The sequence below is a fragment of the Squalius cephalus genome, assembly GCF_949319135.1.
Source record: "Squalius cephalus genome assembly, chromosome: 16".
Classification (NCBI taxonomy): Eukaryota; Metazoa; Chordata; class Actinopteri; order Cypriniformes; family Leuciscidae; genus Squalius; species Squalius cephalus.
This window is the reverse complement of record NC_137137.1, coordinates 19,625,300-19,640,217: the sequence shown is the minus strand read 5'-3', so window position 1 is coordinate 19,640,217 and position 14,918 is coordinate 19,625,300. Positions and strand designations below refer to the sequence as shown.

The 14,918-nt window shown below is 38.6% G+C and overlaps 1 protein-coding gene across 3 annotated transcripts in view; it reads right to left on the bottom strand.

Annotated features, from left to right (window-relative positions):
- rimbp2b (RIMS binding protein 2b) overlaps positions 1-14,918 on the bottom strand; it is a 151,323-nt gene that overhangs the window by 16,570 nt on the left and 119,835 nt on the right. For all 3 annotated transcript variants that reach the window (XM_079896708.1, XM_079896709.1, XM_079896710.1), the window contains 7 exons: positions 13,240-13,391; positions 11,146-11,760; positions 7,222-7,371; positions 6,296-6,451; positions 3,393-4,154; positions 1,223-1,337; positions 594-719 (listed from right to left, as the gene is read on the bottom strand). In XM_079896708.1, coding sequence (XP_079752834.1) covers positions 594-719; positions 1,223-1,337; positions 3,393-4,154; positions 6,296-6,451; positions 7,222-7,371; positions 11,146-11,760; positions 13,240-13,391 — 2,076 coding nt within the window. The remainder of the gene's footprint in view (positions 1-593; positions 720-1,222; positions 1,338-3,392; positions 4,155-6,295; positions 6,452-7,221; positions 7,372-11,145; positions 11,761-13,239; positions 13,392-14,918) is intronic.

Genomic DNA, 14,918 nt, shown 5'->3' with positions numbered 1-14,918 from the left:
AGTAAGTTACCAAGACCATGAACACAGCTAAAAAAAAACAATACATCTTCTTGAACCCTAAAAAATCTGACTCTAACTAAACTAAAACTTACCTGGGAAGCCACTTAAACATCTTTACAGATAGACCACTAAAATGAACAGTCATAGACTAACGGTACGTTTACACAGCAACGATAATTAAAACGGAAAACGATCCCCATTTACAAAGATACGCGAAAACGACTAAAAACCCTGTATTCTGCTGCCAGGCCATTAGATGGCGTTGAAACACTATAGACTGAACACAAAATATGCATGTTCATGACGTCATTGTCTTCAGACATTCGTTTGAAACTTGCACTTTGAAACCCCTTTTCAAAAGTTTGCATTTTCAGGCACCCAAAACGCCGCTTTCGTGTAAACGAACGGCCAAACCGCATAAAAACGTTTACGTTTTTAGTTGAAAACGGTGTTGTGTAAACAGCCCCTAAAAGCCACACAACTCTCACTTTGATTTCATGGGGTCTTTAAACAAGATAATTCAATAATTCAGGTCAAATTGTTCTGGTAATTTTTGTTAGATTTTCTTTTCATGGAGGAGCCACGCCACATACCATATCGTTGCTCAGTTCGCTGTGGGGGCCATTTCCTGCGGTGGGCTACATTGGTATAGTAAACATCATCCTTGATAGGTGAGAGGTTCCCCTCACTCCCCTCACTGTTATTCTCCACGGTGATTTCTAAGGAAACACCAATCAGAGCATTACAGCCACACCCCCTCTACTCAGCCTGTGAGTTGTGGATTCTGATGTTTTCAAAGCTCTTGAGATGTGTTTTAGGATCAGAAATGCCATTCTAATGCAAGTCAAAATGACATACTGATTTTAAAACCGTATTGAAAGCCAGCTGACTTGAGTTGCTCCAGAGTAAAACAGCAATGTTCATGATGAGGATGCTTTTTTAGGTGGTGGTGTGTGTGCCCTGTTAGGAGTACCATCTGTATATTAGAATAAAGCAGTTGAATTACTCTCCCTCCTTTTATTATTTGTGAATCTGAAACAGGATGAATGGCAGAGGCCAACCAAAAGTGACGGGGTACATCAAGGGACTCCTAGGCCCTACAGGCCTATATAACTGTCATCATGACATGTACTGTAAGGAAAACAGAGGAACACACAACAGGAGTCTCTATGAAAGATAGTAAAGGAAGGGAGGGAGAGTCCAAATATATGACCTCACTAACCAATGGAAGGGACTGTCATTGGTCTTCTCTGAGAGGGTGGACAGCCATGATTCGTCCTACGGCCGGAATGGTCCAGTCGATCCGAGCGTCCCGTTGAGGGAGAGCTCCCTAAAATCTTCAAAAGTAAACATTAAAATGTTAATCAAAGCCTGTGGTGCCTTAAAAATAGATATCCTTTAAAAAAAAATGATTCCCATCAACCCCAAAATGAAAAAAACAAACAAAAAACTGATATCTTTAGAGAACGAGATTCTAGTCCCAAGTGAAATCAAAACAAGGAGGATGAACCCACCATAACATTTAACATAAACAATTGAAACAAACTCTGACAACAACATGAGCAGGGTTTTGGCAGAAATCAGATGCTTAGCTAAAGACCATTTTGGTTTTTGTTCTGCTCTTCTTTAGTTCATATGGGATAGTTTTTAATGTAGTTTGTGTGATATGAGCATTCTGATTAATATAATTCTACATTGTGGTCTGTCTACACTCTTAATGTTTTAAGTATATAAAAGGGTAAATAAAACTATTCATAGGTGCTGCAAATCTGTATATGGATAGTAGGTCAGGACCTTAACCACCAGACATTCCGGATGACATTTCCCCCAAATATTCAGAATAATGGTTGATTTTCTAATTCTAAAGTTTTTTTTTTTTTTTTTCAATTTGGTTCCCCCTCAATATTTAGTAATATTAGGCTAATAGTATTACTGAAAACCTTGATGTGTGCGCAGGTATTAGCAAAACACATCAAAAAAAGATTAATTCACTCAATTCAGAGAAGTGTGGATGAGATATCTGTTCGAGCCAATGCACAGTACAGCACAACTAACTGGATTGCAACACAACTAACTTGATTAAAGTTAGCGTGGTGTAAACCAGTTTTAACAGTGCAGCACAATTCTGATTGGTTGGCTCTTCATGGTTGAAACTGTGCAGACAAACAAACAAACCAGCTTTGATCATTCTAATACGTGCACCACACTGTTTATTGGCTTGCACAAATAACTTATACACACCACACTGTTGAATGTAGATTTATCCTAATTTTGGTGTGTTCAGCTTCCTATAAACAACTCTAAACCAGTGTTTCTCAACCTTGTTCCAGGAGGCACCCCAACACTACACATTTTTGAACTCTTCCTAATCAAACACACCTGAATCAACTAATCAGCTCATTATTAGAGACTCCAAGACCTGAAATGAATGGGTCAGATAAGGGAGACATCCACAAAGTGTACTGATGGGGTGCCTCCAGGAACAGAGTTGGGAAACTGCTTTAGGGGCCGTTCACATGCGCTCCCGTGGCATCTATCGTTGCTATGCAACCATGAACTGCACTCTCCACAACTGAATTGAATCAAATTTAATTGAATCAAAATAATAAGCACTTGATGAGTCAAAAAGCTCTGGATATCTCTGAATCGCTATGATCAGCTGTTCCTCCATGTTGACTGAGCTTTCAATGTTGTTACGGAAAGGGTGAAGCTGATTGGTTGGTTCTTGTCACATGACCTGCGGTGCACTTGTGGCATTCTGAAAAGTTGAGATTTTTTTTATCTCGCTGCGCCTGGAAAAATGAGTGCGCCGCGAACGCATCGCTTCTATCATGAGCGCACTTGTCGCGTGCCTACATTTGAAATAACGAACTTGAGCACGCAAAAAACATGATATGTGAACGGCCACTTAAATTGCTTCAAAGTTGGACTCTAAATTATAAGTTGGAGGGCTGTGGAAACATTGTCAGTTGATTTGTGACTCTTCTTACAACAGAAACAAGAAACACTCAGAAATGGCCTTTAGGTAATCAAAACAAATCTACACATCCAAAAAATCTCACTTGACACTCTAGGAATCAAACAAAGTCACATGAGATCTAAAACAAATCAAGAAAGTCAAGAAAGACCTTACAAGCAACCCCCCCCCCCCCAACCCAAAACAATAGCAATATCAAAAGGTGAAATCAAACAATAACAAAGTTAAGCAACATCTAGCGTAATAGACCAAACAAAAAAGTGAAACGAGAAGAACCAAACCAAATGAACCAATGACAGACTGGGTGGAACACCATGAACAGAAGAATGGTTTTATTGCTTATCTATGGGAACACAAAGCAGTTGGTAGATGAGAAGAGGGCGGAAGGGTGAGAGGAGGGGTAGGAGACACACACCAGGGGTTCATCCATTGCCCTGTTGAGTCTGGCCACAGAGTAGGCCCTAATGTCCCTGTGATAGGTCCTGCCAACCTCGCTCAGCCTGCCCTCGCTCCGGAACCTGCGTTGGGGTTGGTGATGGTGCGGATGATAGTGGTAATGGTGGTACGACTCCCGCATGCTCCTTGTCTCTGGAATGTTGTCCATGAAGTCCTCCTCCACACTGCACTGGCGGGTCAGAGACCTTTTCCTGCCGGCAGCCAGAGCACGGCGCTCCACTGGCCCTTCGCAGTGAATAACCCGCATGTTGGGCCCAGAACCCACTCGCAGCTGGCTGCCCCCTGTGTATGAGTGGTAGCCTCCGCGGTAACCGAGCGAACCCTCCTCCTCGCTCCCGCAGTCTAGTCCACTGTCCGGGCTCTTAGTGTTCTGCCTGCTACTGCTGCTGCTCCAGCACTGCGGCCGCTCCTCTATGGAGGTGTAGCGCGGAGAGGAGCGCTGCCTCTGCAGCCTGCGGATGGACTTACTTGGGGAGAGGTGGTTCGGCTGCCGCGAGTCCTGGTGGTATGGCCTGGGGCTCCTGCATGGAGTGCCTGGACGAGCCTCCTCGAAACGCAGCCGCTGGCCCATGACCTCCACCCCAGTGTCCGGATCCTCCTCGGCAACCTCCGGGATGCTGTGGAGCCGCTTGTGGGAGCGCAAGGAGCGCTGTCGTACCACCTCCCGCTGCAAGTCCCAACTGTCTCGTTCCACCGCTAGATCCTGACGCCTGTAATACGCCTTTTAGAGGCCGGAGAGGGTGATGGACGAGGAAGGAGCCAAAGTTTCAGTTAGATTTGGATGTTTTTCAATTAGTTAAAATCGGGATCGTTTTGGAGGATTTTGTTTGGTGGTGTTAGAACAGGCAGAGAAGAATAAACAGTGTGCAAATAGAGAACAAAATGGGAAAAGAAAGACAAAATAAAGACAGAATTAGTTATTGGAGATCATGGTTGAATGTAGGGCATGCAGTCTCATTCCATGACGGACATGACATGCGACGGAAGGGAATCTGTAGAAGGAAAATGTCAGGAAATGCAAACCATACAGAAAACGAGAACCGGAGAGTGTCACATATGCAGGGTTCATTGAGACAATCCACTAACAAAGCACAGTCCAACAACAACAACAAAATATACAGATGAGTATTCAGAACACATAATATTAGTAATTAAAAACAGGCAATCAAAGGATCAAGACTAACACATCTAAGGACTATACATGAATAAAAACAAACAAAAAACAACAAAAAACAAAATGGAGGTTCGTCTACCAAGCAAAAAGTGAATCGTGTTCAAAAGTAGACCAAGTAACCTGGAATGGAAATTTAAAAAAATATATTATTAAAAATACAAATCTTTTCTAATGATTTCAAATTGTGTATGAAAATTGTGATTGGTGGTTTAAAATATCTATGATCTGATACACATAGCAGATATTAAGTGGTGATGGCTATCGCAGAAAAAAAAAAGTGTCTTTTTTTGTATTTGAGGTCAACAATGCTGCAAATATCTTTTTCTGAATCATGCTAAACTGTAGCACAATGTTGTCTGCAATTGGAGGCAAAATATATCCAAAAACAAATAAATATAATCTATATAAGATGTTAGCTTCATACAACAATCCCAAATGGGTCTCCAAAAAGATAACTCAAAACAAAAATGACAAAAACTGAAATATAATATACCATTTATTGCTTCATATATTCAATACATAGTGTATTTTGTGTTACCCTTTCTACATAATACTTATTCATATGTATTTTGAAAGAAATCTTATTAGACATTTTTATATATTAGACATTTTCATGAAGAGACAGATATTCACAAAATTGTAAAATTACACTGAGAAAAGTAAAACTTAACAGAAGTGTAACCATGAGACAAACATAATCAAAAGTGAATAACTGTTTCATTTAAGCATACTTTACTTAAATGAGATTCCCAAAATGCCCTTGGAATGATATGTGCATTTTCACCTGATCAAGCAAAAGCTAATTTGACACTTTAAACAGGTTAAATTTATGTAATACTTATACATACAGTGCACAAACAAACCCTGTCTTTATTTAATAATAATCACAAACACATAGAACCATGGCATTATATTCCAAGAGTAGAACACTTAAGGCAAGGCAAACAAATACACAACGTATATATTTGCACATATATGATTGTCATATGGAATAAATCGAAGAATCTGCTAAATAATCCTGTCAGTTCCAAGTAACAAGAGCCACTCCTACTTTATAGAGTAATTCAGATCTTATTCTACTAGATACAAATCCATAATGATGCAGTACTTATAACTGAACAACACAGTTTGCAACACCTGGAGAGCGTAAAAGCATATCAGATCGTCAACTCATGCATTGCGTGTGCAGCCTCAGGTTAAGCCATTCAGATGTATCGAGCTTTGTATGACTGGACAGGCTTATACAAAGCTGGCTAAATGACTGGATGACGTCGAAGTTCGGTAGTGCAAAGCGACCCACTTTTAGGACCCAGGAGAGACTGAGGATGGGGCGACCTGTTAAGATCTTGTCGCTCAAGCTTTGTGTACAAAATCAGAGGTCTAACACCCCCCGTTTTAAATTCAAAATCACAAAAAAAAACAGCGCTAGTCATATTCAGGAGAAATCCAAGGAGTTACTTTATAACAAAAAATAAGCTTACCTCTAAAATACACCTTAACCAAACTGCGGTTGGCCTTTCAAACCGATTCTATAAGGTTGAAGTGCCAACCAGCTAGTACCACCCCCTCGGAGGAGCCCTACAGACCACGGCATACTCCACCCCCCTTCGTCTGTCCCAGCCTCTAGCCTGCGGCCCTGTGGCCCACGCCCAAGACAGACGGCGGCCGGAAGGGTGTCTGTTCCATACCTTAAGCGTGTTGTGTGAGTTGATGCTGCGGCGGCGGCCTTCTTCCAGCTGCATCTCCGAGTACAGCTCCTCCTCATCCTCCTCCATGATGTCAGACAGATCAGAGCCCCGACTGCTCTCGGTGTAGTACTCCTCACTGTGGCTGTATTGATGATGCTGGAGGCATAGAGAGTGTAAAAAAAACATGAGACACCAGGAAGAGATTTTCGGAAATCTCACTGTGTTTCTGGTCCATAATTTTGTCCCTAATCACATTTGCTCATCAATACTTCACTCTTAACTGGTTTTGCAAATCTGTCTGTTTTTTACTATTTGCATAGGTTTGAAGTTTTCTTTGATTTGCTTGGATTTTATATTTGGTTTGTATATTATTATATATTCCCTTCCCTCTGTTTAGACCTGTGATTTATTTGTATGATGTTTTATGATGAAAAAAAACAAAAAACAAAACAAATAAATAAGCATAAGGTGGCCTCAAAAAATTATTTAAACATTTTGGGCACACGCAAGAGTGTGAATGTCATATTTTAGCTCAAAAAGCTAAAAGTTAGTAAACCCCCTGAAAAATGTTGTCCCCCCCCACCCCATATTTAAAATATTTAGGACATGCAGGTATGTTAACAGAAAAAAAGACAACATAATTCAACATAATTATTCAACATAAATATAATTATAATTAAATTAAATATATTGTGACACTTGGAATGTACATTTTGTAATGATTTGTATAGCATAAATAAAAAGAAAAGCCTATTTCTTGTGTTGAAAAAGTTAGTACGAGACCCGTCGACATCAACACGAATAAGATGTAGTGACAATGCATAACGATTCTGTCAGTTGGCCCAAAACTCCCAGAAAAGTTTCCCTGTGCAATAACAGAACTGAAGCACTTTAAAGTTGAGAAGATTGTCGTTCCTAAGACTCACGTGTCTGCCCAGCTCAGAACCTCTGAGAAACTCGTCCACAGAAGCTCCTCTTCGCCTGGCGTGGGGGGAATCGTACCCGTCCTCTTCCTCATCTGAGTTTAAAGACTGCGAAGTGTTACCCTTCTCACTGAAGATGTTCCTCCTCTCCACCTGAAACAAATTACAACTATCAAGTCAGGGTTTCACATTGCAAGCGTTTCAATCGCATTTGCGACTAAAAAGAGATGTGTGAGAATTGTAAAATGTACTTGGGTGTGTGAATAAAAAAAGTCACAGCGGGTCTTCAATTTTATGAAATTTAAGGTCATAATAAATATTAACTATTGCTGGACCGTCAAAGGAAGGAAAGACTAAGAACATTATTTAACAGATTATTCAATATATACAGTAGATTTATATATATATATATATACATTTAGCATATAATAATTAAATTAAAACAAAATAGTTTTTGATAATATTATTTATAATAAATAATTATTACATTAAAGCTAAACAATAAATGCAAAAAAACCCAACATATTAAATATAAAATTATTATAATTAAATATTAGAGTAAATTGTTTGTCACTATTATTTTCAAAATGTATTGTGTGTGTATATATATATATATATATATATATATATATATATATTAGGGGTGGGTATTGACACAGATTTCATGATTTGATTCGATTTCGATTCACAAGCTTGCAGTTCAATCCATTTTCGAAAACTAATGCTGTAAAGTATACAGGGACTCAACTGGACCAATAAGGAAGTTTTTTCTATAATAATAAAGTTATAATGCTAACTTTATAATTACATAATTGTTTCTACTTCACACATTAAATATTGAATATATAATGAATAGAGTTGCAATAAAAATGATCCAACCCATTATCCAACCCCCTGGAGACAGAAATAATTTACAAATGTAAGCTTTTCTAAAGATACAGATTTTCTTTTCATTTTTTTCCCCCCAAATTGCATCTAAAACAGTTAAGTGGCAAATTAAAAGTGATAATGTCAATATACAGTACTGTGCAAAAGTCTTAGGCATGTTAATATCCCCACCCCAAAAATGTCCCCAAAAATGGTTTTATGTCAGTTATTTATATCTTTTGCTGTAGTGTGTCAGTAGGAAATATCAGTTTACATTTCCAAACATTCTTTTTGCCATCAATTGTAATAATCCAGCGAGATTTGTGTATGCACAAGGAGTCTGACAACAGCCGGTATGATCTGATCTCACCATCATCGAGTCCGTCTGTGATTACATGAAGAAACAGAAAAAACTGAGACAGACTAAATCCAGAAGAACTGCGGGAACATCTCCGAGATGCTTGAAGAAACCTTCCTGCAAAGCTACCTGAAAAACTATGCGCAAGTGTACCTGGACAAAAGCCATTTTAAACACAAAGGGTCGTTACACCATATATTGATTTTAATTAGTTAATAGAAGTTAAATCATAAATAAATTCAATTTGTGATTTTATTTTTGAAAGCATTCTCACTTTACAGCATTTTAACACAAGTGCCAGTACTTTTCACAGTACTGTAGCTTTGCAGGAAGGTTTCTTCAAGCATCTCGGAGACGTTCCCGCAGTTCTTCTGGATTTAGTCTGTCTCAGTTTTTTCTGTTTCTTCATGTAATCACAGACGGACTCGATGATGGTGAGATCAGATCATACCGGCTGTTGTCAGACTCCTTGTGCATACAGAAATCTCACTGGATTATTACAATTAATGGCAAAAAGAATGTTTGGAAATGTAAACTGATATTTCCTACTGACACACTACAGCAAAATATATAAATAACTGACTTACAACCATTTTTGGGGACAGTTTTGGGGTGGGGATATTAACATGCCTAAGACTTTTGCACAGTACAGTATAATGTAATGCTTTTGAGTTATAGGATTTTTAATATTTATAAGTCATAATTATTCAACCTATATTCAACGCTGTTGTTTTTAAATCACTTATATTTGTATGGTATGGTACAAATTGTGCTTAAACACAATTAAGCCTTTGGAAACTATGACAAAACTGAATCATCTTGTGCTGTTACACATACACACAGTTGTGGTCAGAATTATTGGCACCCTTGGTAAATATGATCAAAGATGCCTGTAAAAATAAATCTGCATTGTTTATCCTTTTGATCTTTCATTCAAAAAATTTGAAAAACTCCAACCTTGAAAGTGGGGGTGGGGTGGGGGGAAATCACATTATGAAATCAATGTTTTTATTGGCACCCATAATTATTGGCACCCTTTTATTAATTATTGCCTTTTTGCAACCTCCTTTTGCCAAGATAACAACTCTTGAGTTTTCTCCTATGCCTGATGAGTTTGGAGAACACCTGACAAGAGATCAGTGACCATTCCTCCATACAGAATCTCTCCAGATCCTTCAGATTCCCAGATCCATGTTGGCGCCACTTCTCTTCAGTTCAGCCCACTCATCTTCTATAGGGTTCAGTTTAGGGGACCTCGATGGTCATGGCTGAAGCTTCCTTTTGTGCTCAGTGACACATTTTTGTGTTGATTTTGATGTTTGTTTTGGATTGTTGTCCTGATGGACGATCCAACCACGGCCCATTATAAGATTTCTAGCAGAGGCCATGTTGGTATTTGCTAGAATAGATGTCCAGGACCTCCAGCAGAAAAATAGGCCCACAACATTAAAGATCCAGCAGTATATTTAACTGTGGGCATGGGGTACTTTTTATCCCTGTTAGCACCAAACCCATTTGGTGGGTTTGCTGCCATCTAACCATAGAACCTCATCCCATTTGAAGTTAAAGTAATGTCTGACAACTGAATATGCTGGAGTTTGTTTTTGGATGAGCGAGGAGGATTTTTCTTGAAACCCTCCCAAACAACATCTGGTGATGTAGGGGTTGTTTGATTTTTTTTTTTTTTTAAGGCTTTTTGACCCCAGGACTCAACTAATCTCTGAAATTCTCCATCTGGGATCCTTTGAGAGTCTTCGGCCACTCAAACTCTCCTCCTCACCGTGCATTAAGACAATATAGACGCACGTCCTCTTCCAGATTCGTAACACCTTTAGTTAATTGGAATTTTTAATTGCCCTGATGGTGGAAATGGGGATTTCTTACAGCCACTTTCTATTTTGTGAAGTTCAACAATCTTTTGCTGCACATCAGAACTATATTCTTTGGTTTTACTCATTGTGATGGATGATTAAGGGAATTTGGCCTTTGAGTTTCCTTATATTTATATAATCCTGTAAAACAAACAAGTCATAGCTAGACAATTTAATGTTTAGTCACCCTGGTGTGATAAAAAATGTAAATATTCATGAAAATATGCCTCAGAGATATTTTACTCATAAAAATTCTAGGGGTGCCAATAATTGTGGTCAACGTGTTTTGGAGAAAAACATTTATTTCATAATGTAATTTCCCCCCCACTATTTTACTTCAATGAAAGGTTAGAGTTTTGCAAATTTTCTGAATGAAAGCTCAAAAGGATAAACAATGCAGATTTATTTTTACAGCCATCTTTGATCATATTTACCAGGGGTGCCAATAATTCTGACCACAACTGTACATTTAGCCCATGCATGTGCTAAAGTTGCAAATATGGCCAAGTCAAAAGAGCTCTCACAAAAGATATAGAGAACAAATTGTTTTAGTACATTAGAAAATCTATGGCTACAAGATTTACAAAACACTAAAAGTTTCTAGAGACACAGCTAGCCGCCTTATACATACAGTAAGTTTACATTTTGTTGTACCAGAAAACTTTAAGGGTGTTGAATAGAGCTGTTTCATTTTTCAACTTAGAAGCACATGTGCTCCTTGGGAAAAAAGTAAGTGTCAAGCCCTGCATGTACATAATATTTTGCCATGCTGCTTCATAGTATGCTAACAATCATCTATATTGACATTTTGGCTTCAACTAGTGGACTCACCCTACTGTTTGGGGCATTCCTCTGCGCTGCCTGGCGGGCCATAGCGCGAGCCACTGTGTTGGGAATGGGCGCTCCCTGAGGTTGAGGCAAGATCCTCTGAGGGGAGGGCGAGCGCCGGCCCTCTATGTGAGGGGGCTCCAGCGTGTGCCCCGGGTGCGAAGGGGGTGGTAGGGGTGACGGGGCCCGGGGATGCGGCTCCCAGGACTGTCCCGGTCTCCTGCTCATCTCTGACTCTTTGGCATGGGGGTCTCTGGCACTTGGTAGGAGTTTGGGTTTAGATAAGGGGTACAGGGAGGGCGAGGAGTGGGGATGTGAGGGCGGGGGATGAGGATGAGGGTGGGGTGGCGGGCCGGAGTGAGGCTGGACGTGCGGTTGAGGATGGGTTGGGGGGTAGGCTTGTGGGTAGGGAGGTGGGTGAGTCTGAGGGTGAGACTGGAGGTGAGGGTGTCCATGGTGAGGCACCAGGAGGCTGTGCGGAATGGCGGCCACGGGAGAGTCTTGTGACTCTCCTTGTGCTGATATTGTCCTCACTACGACCTCCCGTGCTTCCAGACACTGGATACGATTCAGTTCCACCGTAACGTAATCTGCTGTGGGGTACATTATCTCCGCTATCTGAAAACAAACAAACAGAAATACAGGATGAACAAATGTCCCTAGGCAAGGATGAACAATAAGGCCAGTCAGACAGTTAATCAGATTTGTACTTGCCCTGTTATTTTATTTGATATTTCACTGGCATAATCGCAAAAATGATCAACTTTTTTTTCAATTTGTGTTAGAAATAAATACATTTTATACTTTTTCTAAAATAAAAATATATATAAAAATATAAAACATACATAAATACAAAATAATATATTTTAAAATATATTATTGAAATTATGTTTTTAAAATTTGTATATATATATATATATATATATATATATATATATATATATATATACAAATACAATTTTTGACCATTTAAAATAACTATTTTCTATTTGAAAATGCAATTTATTACTGTGTTGGCAAAGCTGAATTTCCAGCCTTATTGATCCAGTCTTTAGTAACATGATCCTTCTAATAAATCATTCTAATATGCTGATTCGCTGCTCAAGAAACATGTATTATTATCATCAATGTTGAAAACAGCTGTGTACAATGGTTTTCAGGATTCTTTGATGAATAGAAAGTTCAAAAGAACAGCATTTATCTGAAATAGAATTTAAAAAATCTTTAAAAAATCTTACCAATCTAAAAGTTTGGAACGGTAGTGTATATATCATAATATATATATATGTTTTTATTCTTAATATGTTAATATGTCTTAATATTTTATTTATGTATTATTTATATATTTTATATTTTAATGTATATACTGTATATAAAATAAAATTATGCAATAATAGCTGGAAATTACACAGTTACAAAATAATTCTGTGACAGAAATAAATTAATAAACACAACAGCATATGGTGTTTTGTTTAGCATTTCCAACCTATTACAAATTATATTTACACAATTCTCACAATTTTGACATGTTAGTCAGCTAGATTATTAATACATCATAGAAATCCAAATGTTTGCCAGGCATACAAAAACAAATACTGTATGATTCATGAATGTAAAACTGTGCAAAACTGCATAGTGACATTTCTGTCAACAGGCCTGAAACTTTGTCATACTGGTCCTGGACCATCTATTTTGATTGTTGAGACCTGCTTAACTTAAACCCTATTGGTACATGAAAAACATCTTTGAAAAATACATGTATACATGATAATTATGTATTTTGAATATACAGTTTTTCGTCTCACGAAAAGGGGTTGATGTCATTTCAAAATATGTTTTTGCCTGACTGTCCAAAATGACTTGCATAACACATGGGAAACATTGGCCATCCAGCGACACAAGCGATCCCCAGATGGCGCCAGTGAGCAGAATGAAACCTGCACTCCAAACACGTGAACTAGCATAACATGTTCAACCTACAAAGCTGATCTTGGACCTTTCATTGGCTTCATAAGCAGGGCACACAGCTTGTTGCAAATCAGTAGCTGTTACGAGTAAATGGCATGATGATAGTAAGAATCAGCAGCATAACTTCACCTTTTGACCTTTAGTGCAGACTATGTAGCCGATTACACTGGCTCCATTGGAAGTGCCGGTAGAAGTGAGGGGAGGGGGCTTCCACCGGATCTGCAAGACTCCAGGTGTCTGTCCCAACTGAACTTGCACATCCTGAGGAGGTAAAGGAGGACCTGAAAAAAAAAAGAAAAAAAAAAGGATGTTCATGAAATAACAGAATACTGAAACAAAATGTGTGAGTTGCTACACTTTTATCGTGATTCTAGCAAATGTGTGTGTTTGTAGGTGGGCTGTGACATGCATTATGCTTTCAGAAACATGTGCATGCATGCTTGTGCATGAAAATATGATGCATGTGTAATGGGCATGTAAATGTGCGTGCATTTTACAGCCGAAAGGGACGCCAGCTGTGCAAAGACTATCATAGTGTATTTGCTTATGTCAGCACTCTGATTTTATGTGGGCTGATTCGTCTTAATCCCAGTGTTATATATGGCTGCCAGCAATGGACCGCACTGTAAGAATTGAGAAATTAGGAGATGCCGGACAGTCTGGTTGAAGAGCGACCAGACCCTGAGAGGACAAAGGACCTCTCTGGAAATTAACATTTGAACTTCCCCTCGTGCACTATTGAGACGAAAGTCTCACCTCCGAGTCATCCTAATCTACATCTCTTTCCCTCACCCCCCCTCTCCTTCTCCCCCATGTGAAGATCACCAAAAACTCACCCAAGAATATATGGTTTAATGTGAATGATTAACATTGAGTATTATACATATTTAGTATCATTTGAAATGTCTCAGTGTGACTGGTACAAATGTCTCATTCCCAAATAAGTAAAACAAAAGGTAATAAGGTGTTTTAAGAGTTTAGGGATAACTGGCACACAAAGAGGGGTTGGTCTCTAGACAAAATGGTCTCCCTACACCCAAAGGTGTCAACTCTGAATGCAAATTCAGATGTTTCCATGTGAAAGGTTCTGGCTATATAATGAAATGCAGCAGGGGATTCGGGATATCTTTGAATTGATTATGAAATTGGCATGATACATTTACCTGACATAATAAATTGTTACATTTGATTATTCTAACCAACTTTGGCATTATTTTCATTAAAGAGTTAAAAGGCAAACATTCGCTCACATTTAATGATGCACAGATATCATTAAAAACCTTTTCATTTATGGAGTCAGATGAAATAACGAGAAAATACATATTCAAATGTATTGCATTTAATAAAAAAATACTTTGCCTCGAGAAAAGGAGGTGATCATGTTCACACAGCGCCTCTGCAATAACTCGATTTCTTTCAACGTGAGGACAGAAGAGGTGTCAGTCAATAAATGGGAAAACAAAATAACTTTTATTAATTATTCGCGAATTTAAAGTAATTTGTTTCTTTCCTAGTTACTTGGAAAAAAGTAATCTGATTATGTAACTCGTTACTTTTATTGCGCTCGCCAAACACTAGTCATGAGCCGTTTTCTTTTAAAGGTGCACTGTGTCATTTTTAGCGGCATCTAGTGTTGAGGTTGTGAATTGCAACCAACAGAAGTTATGGTGGCCGACAGGAAAAGATGTCGTAGTCTGAGACAGCAGAGAGTAGCCAGTTAAGCAATGAGGTTTCTTTACAAAGATAAATTAAGAAATTAGGTTTGCTTAATTATTCAGTTGAATGATATGTTATTGCGAATATTATTG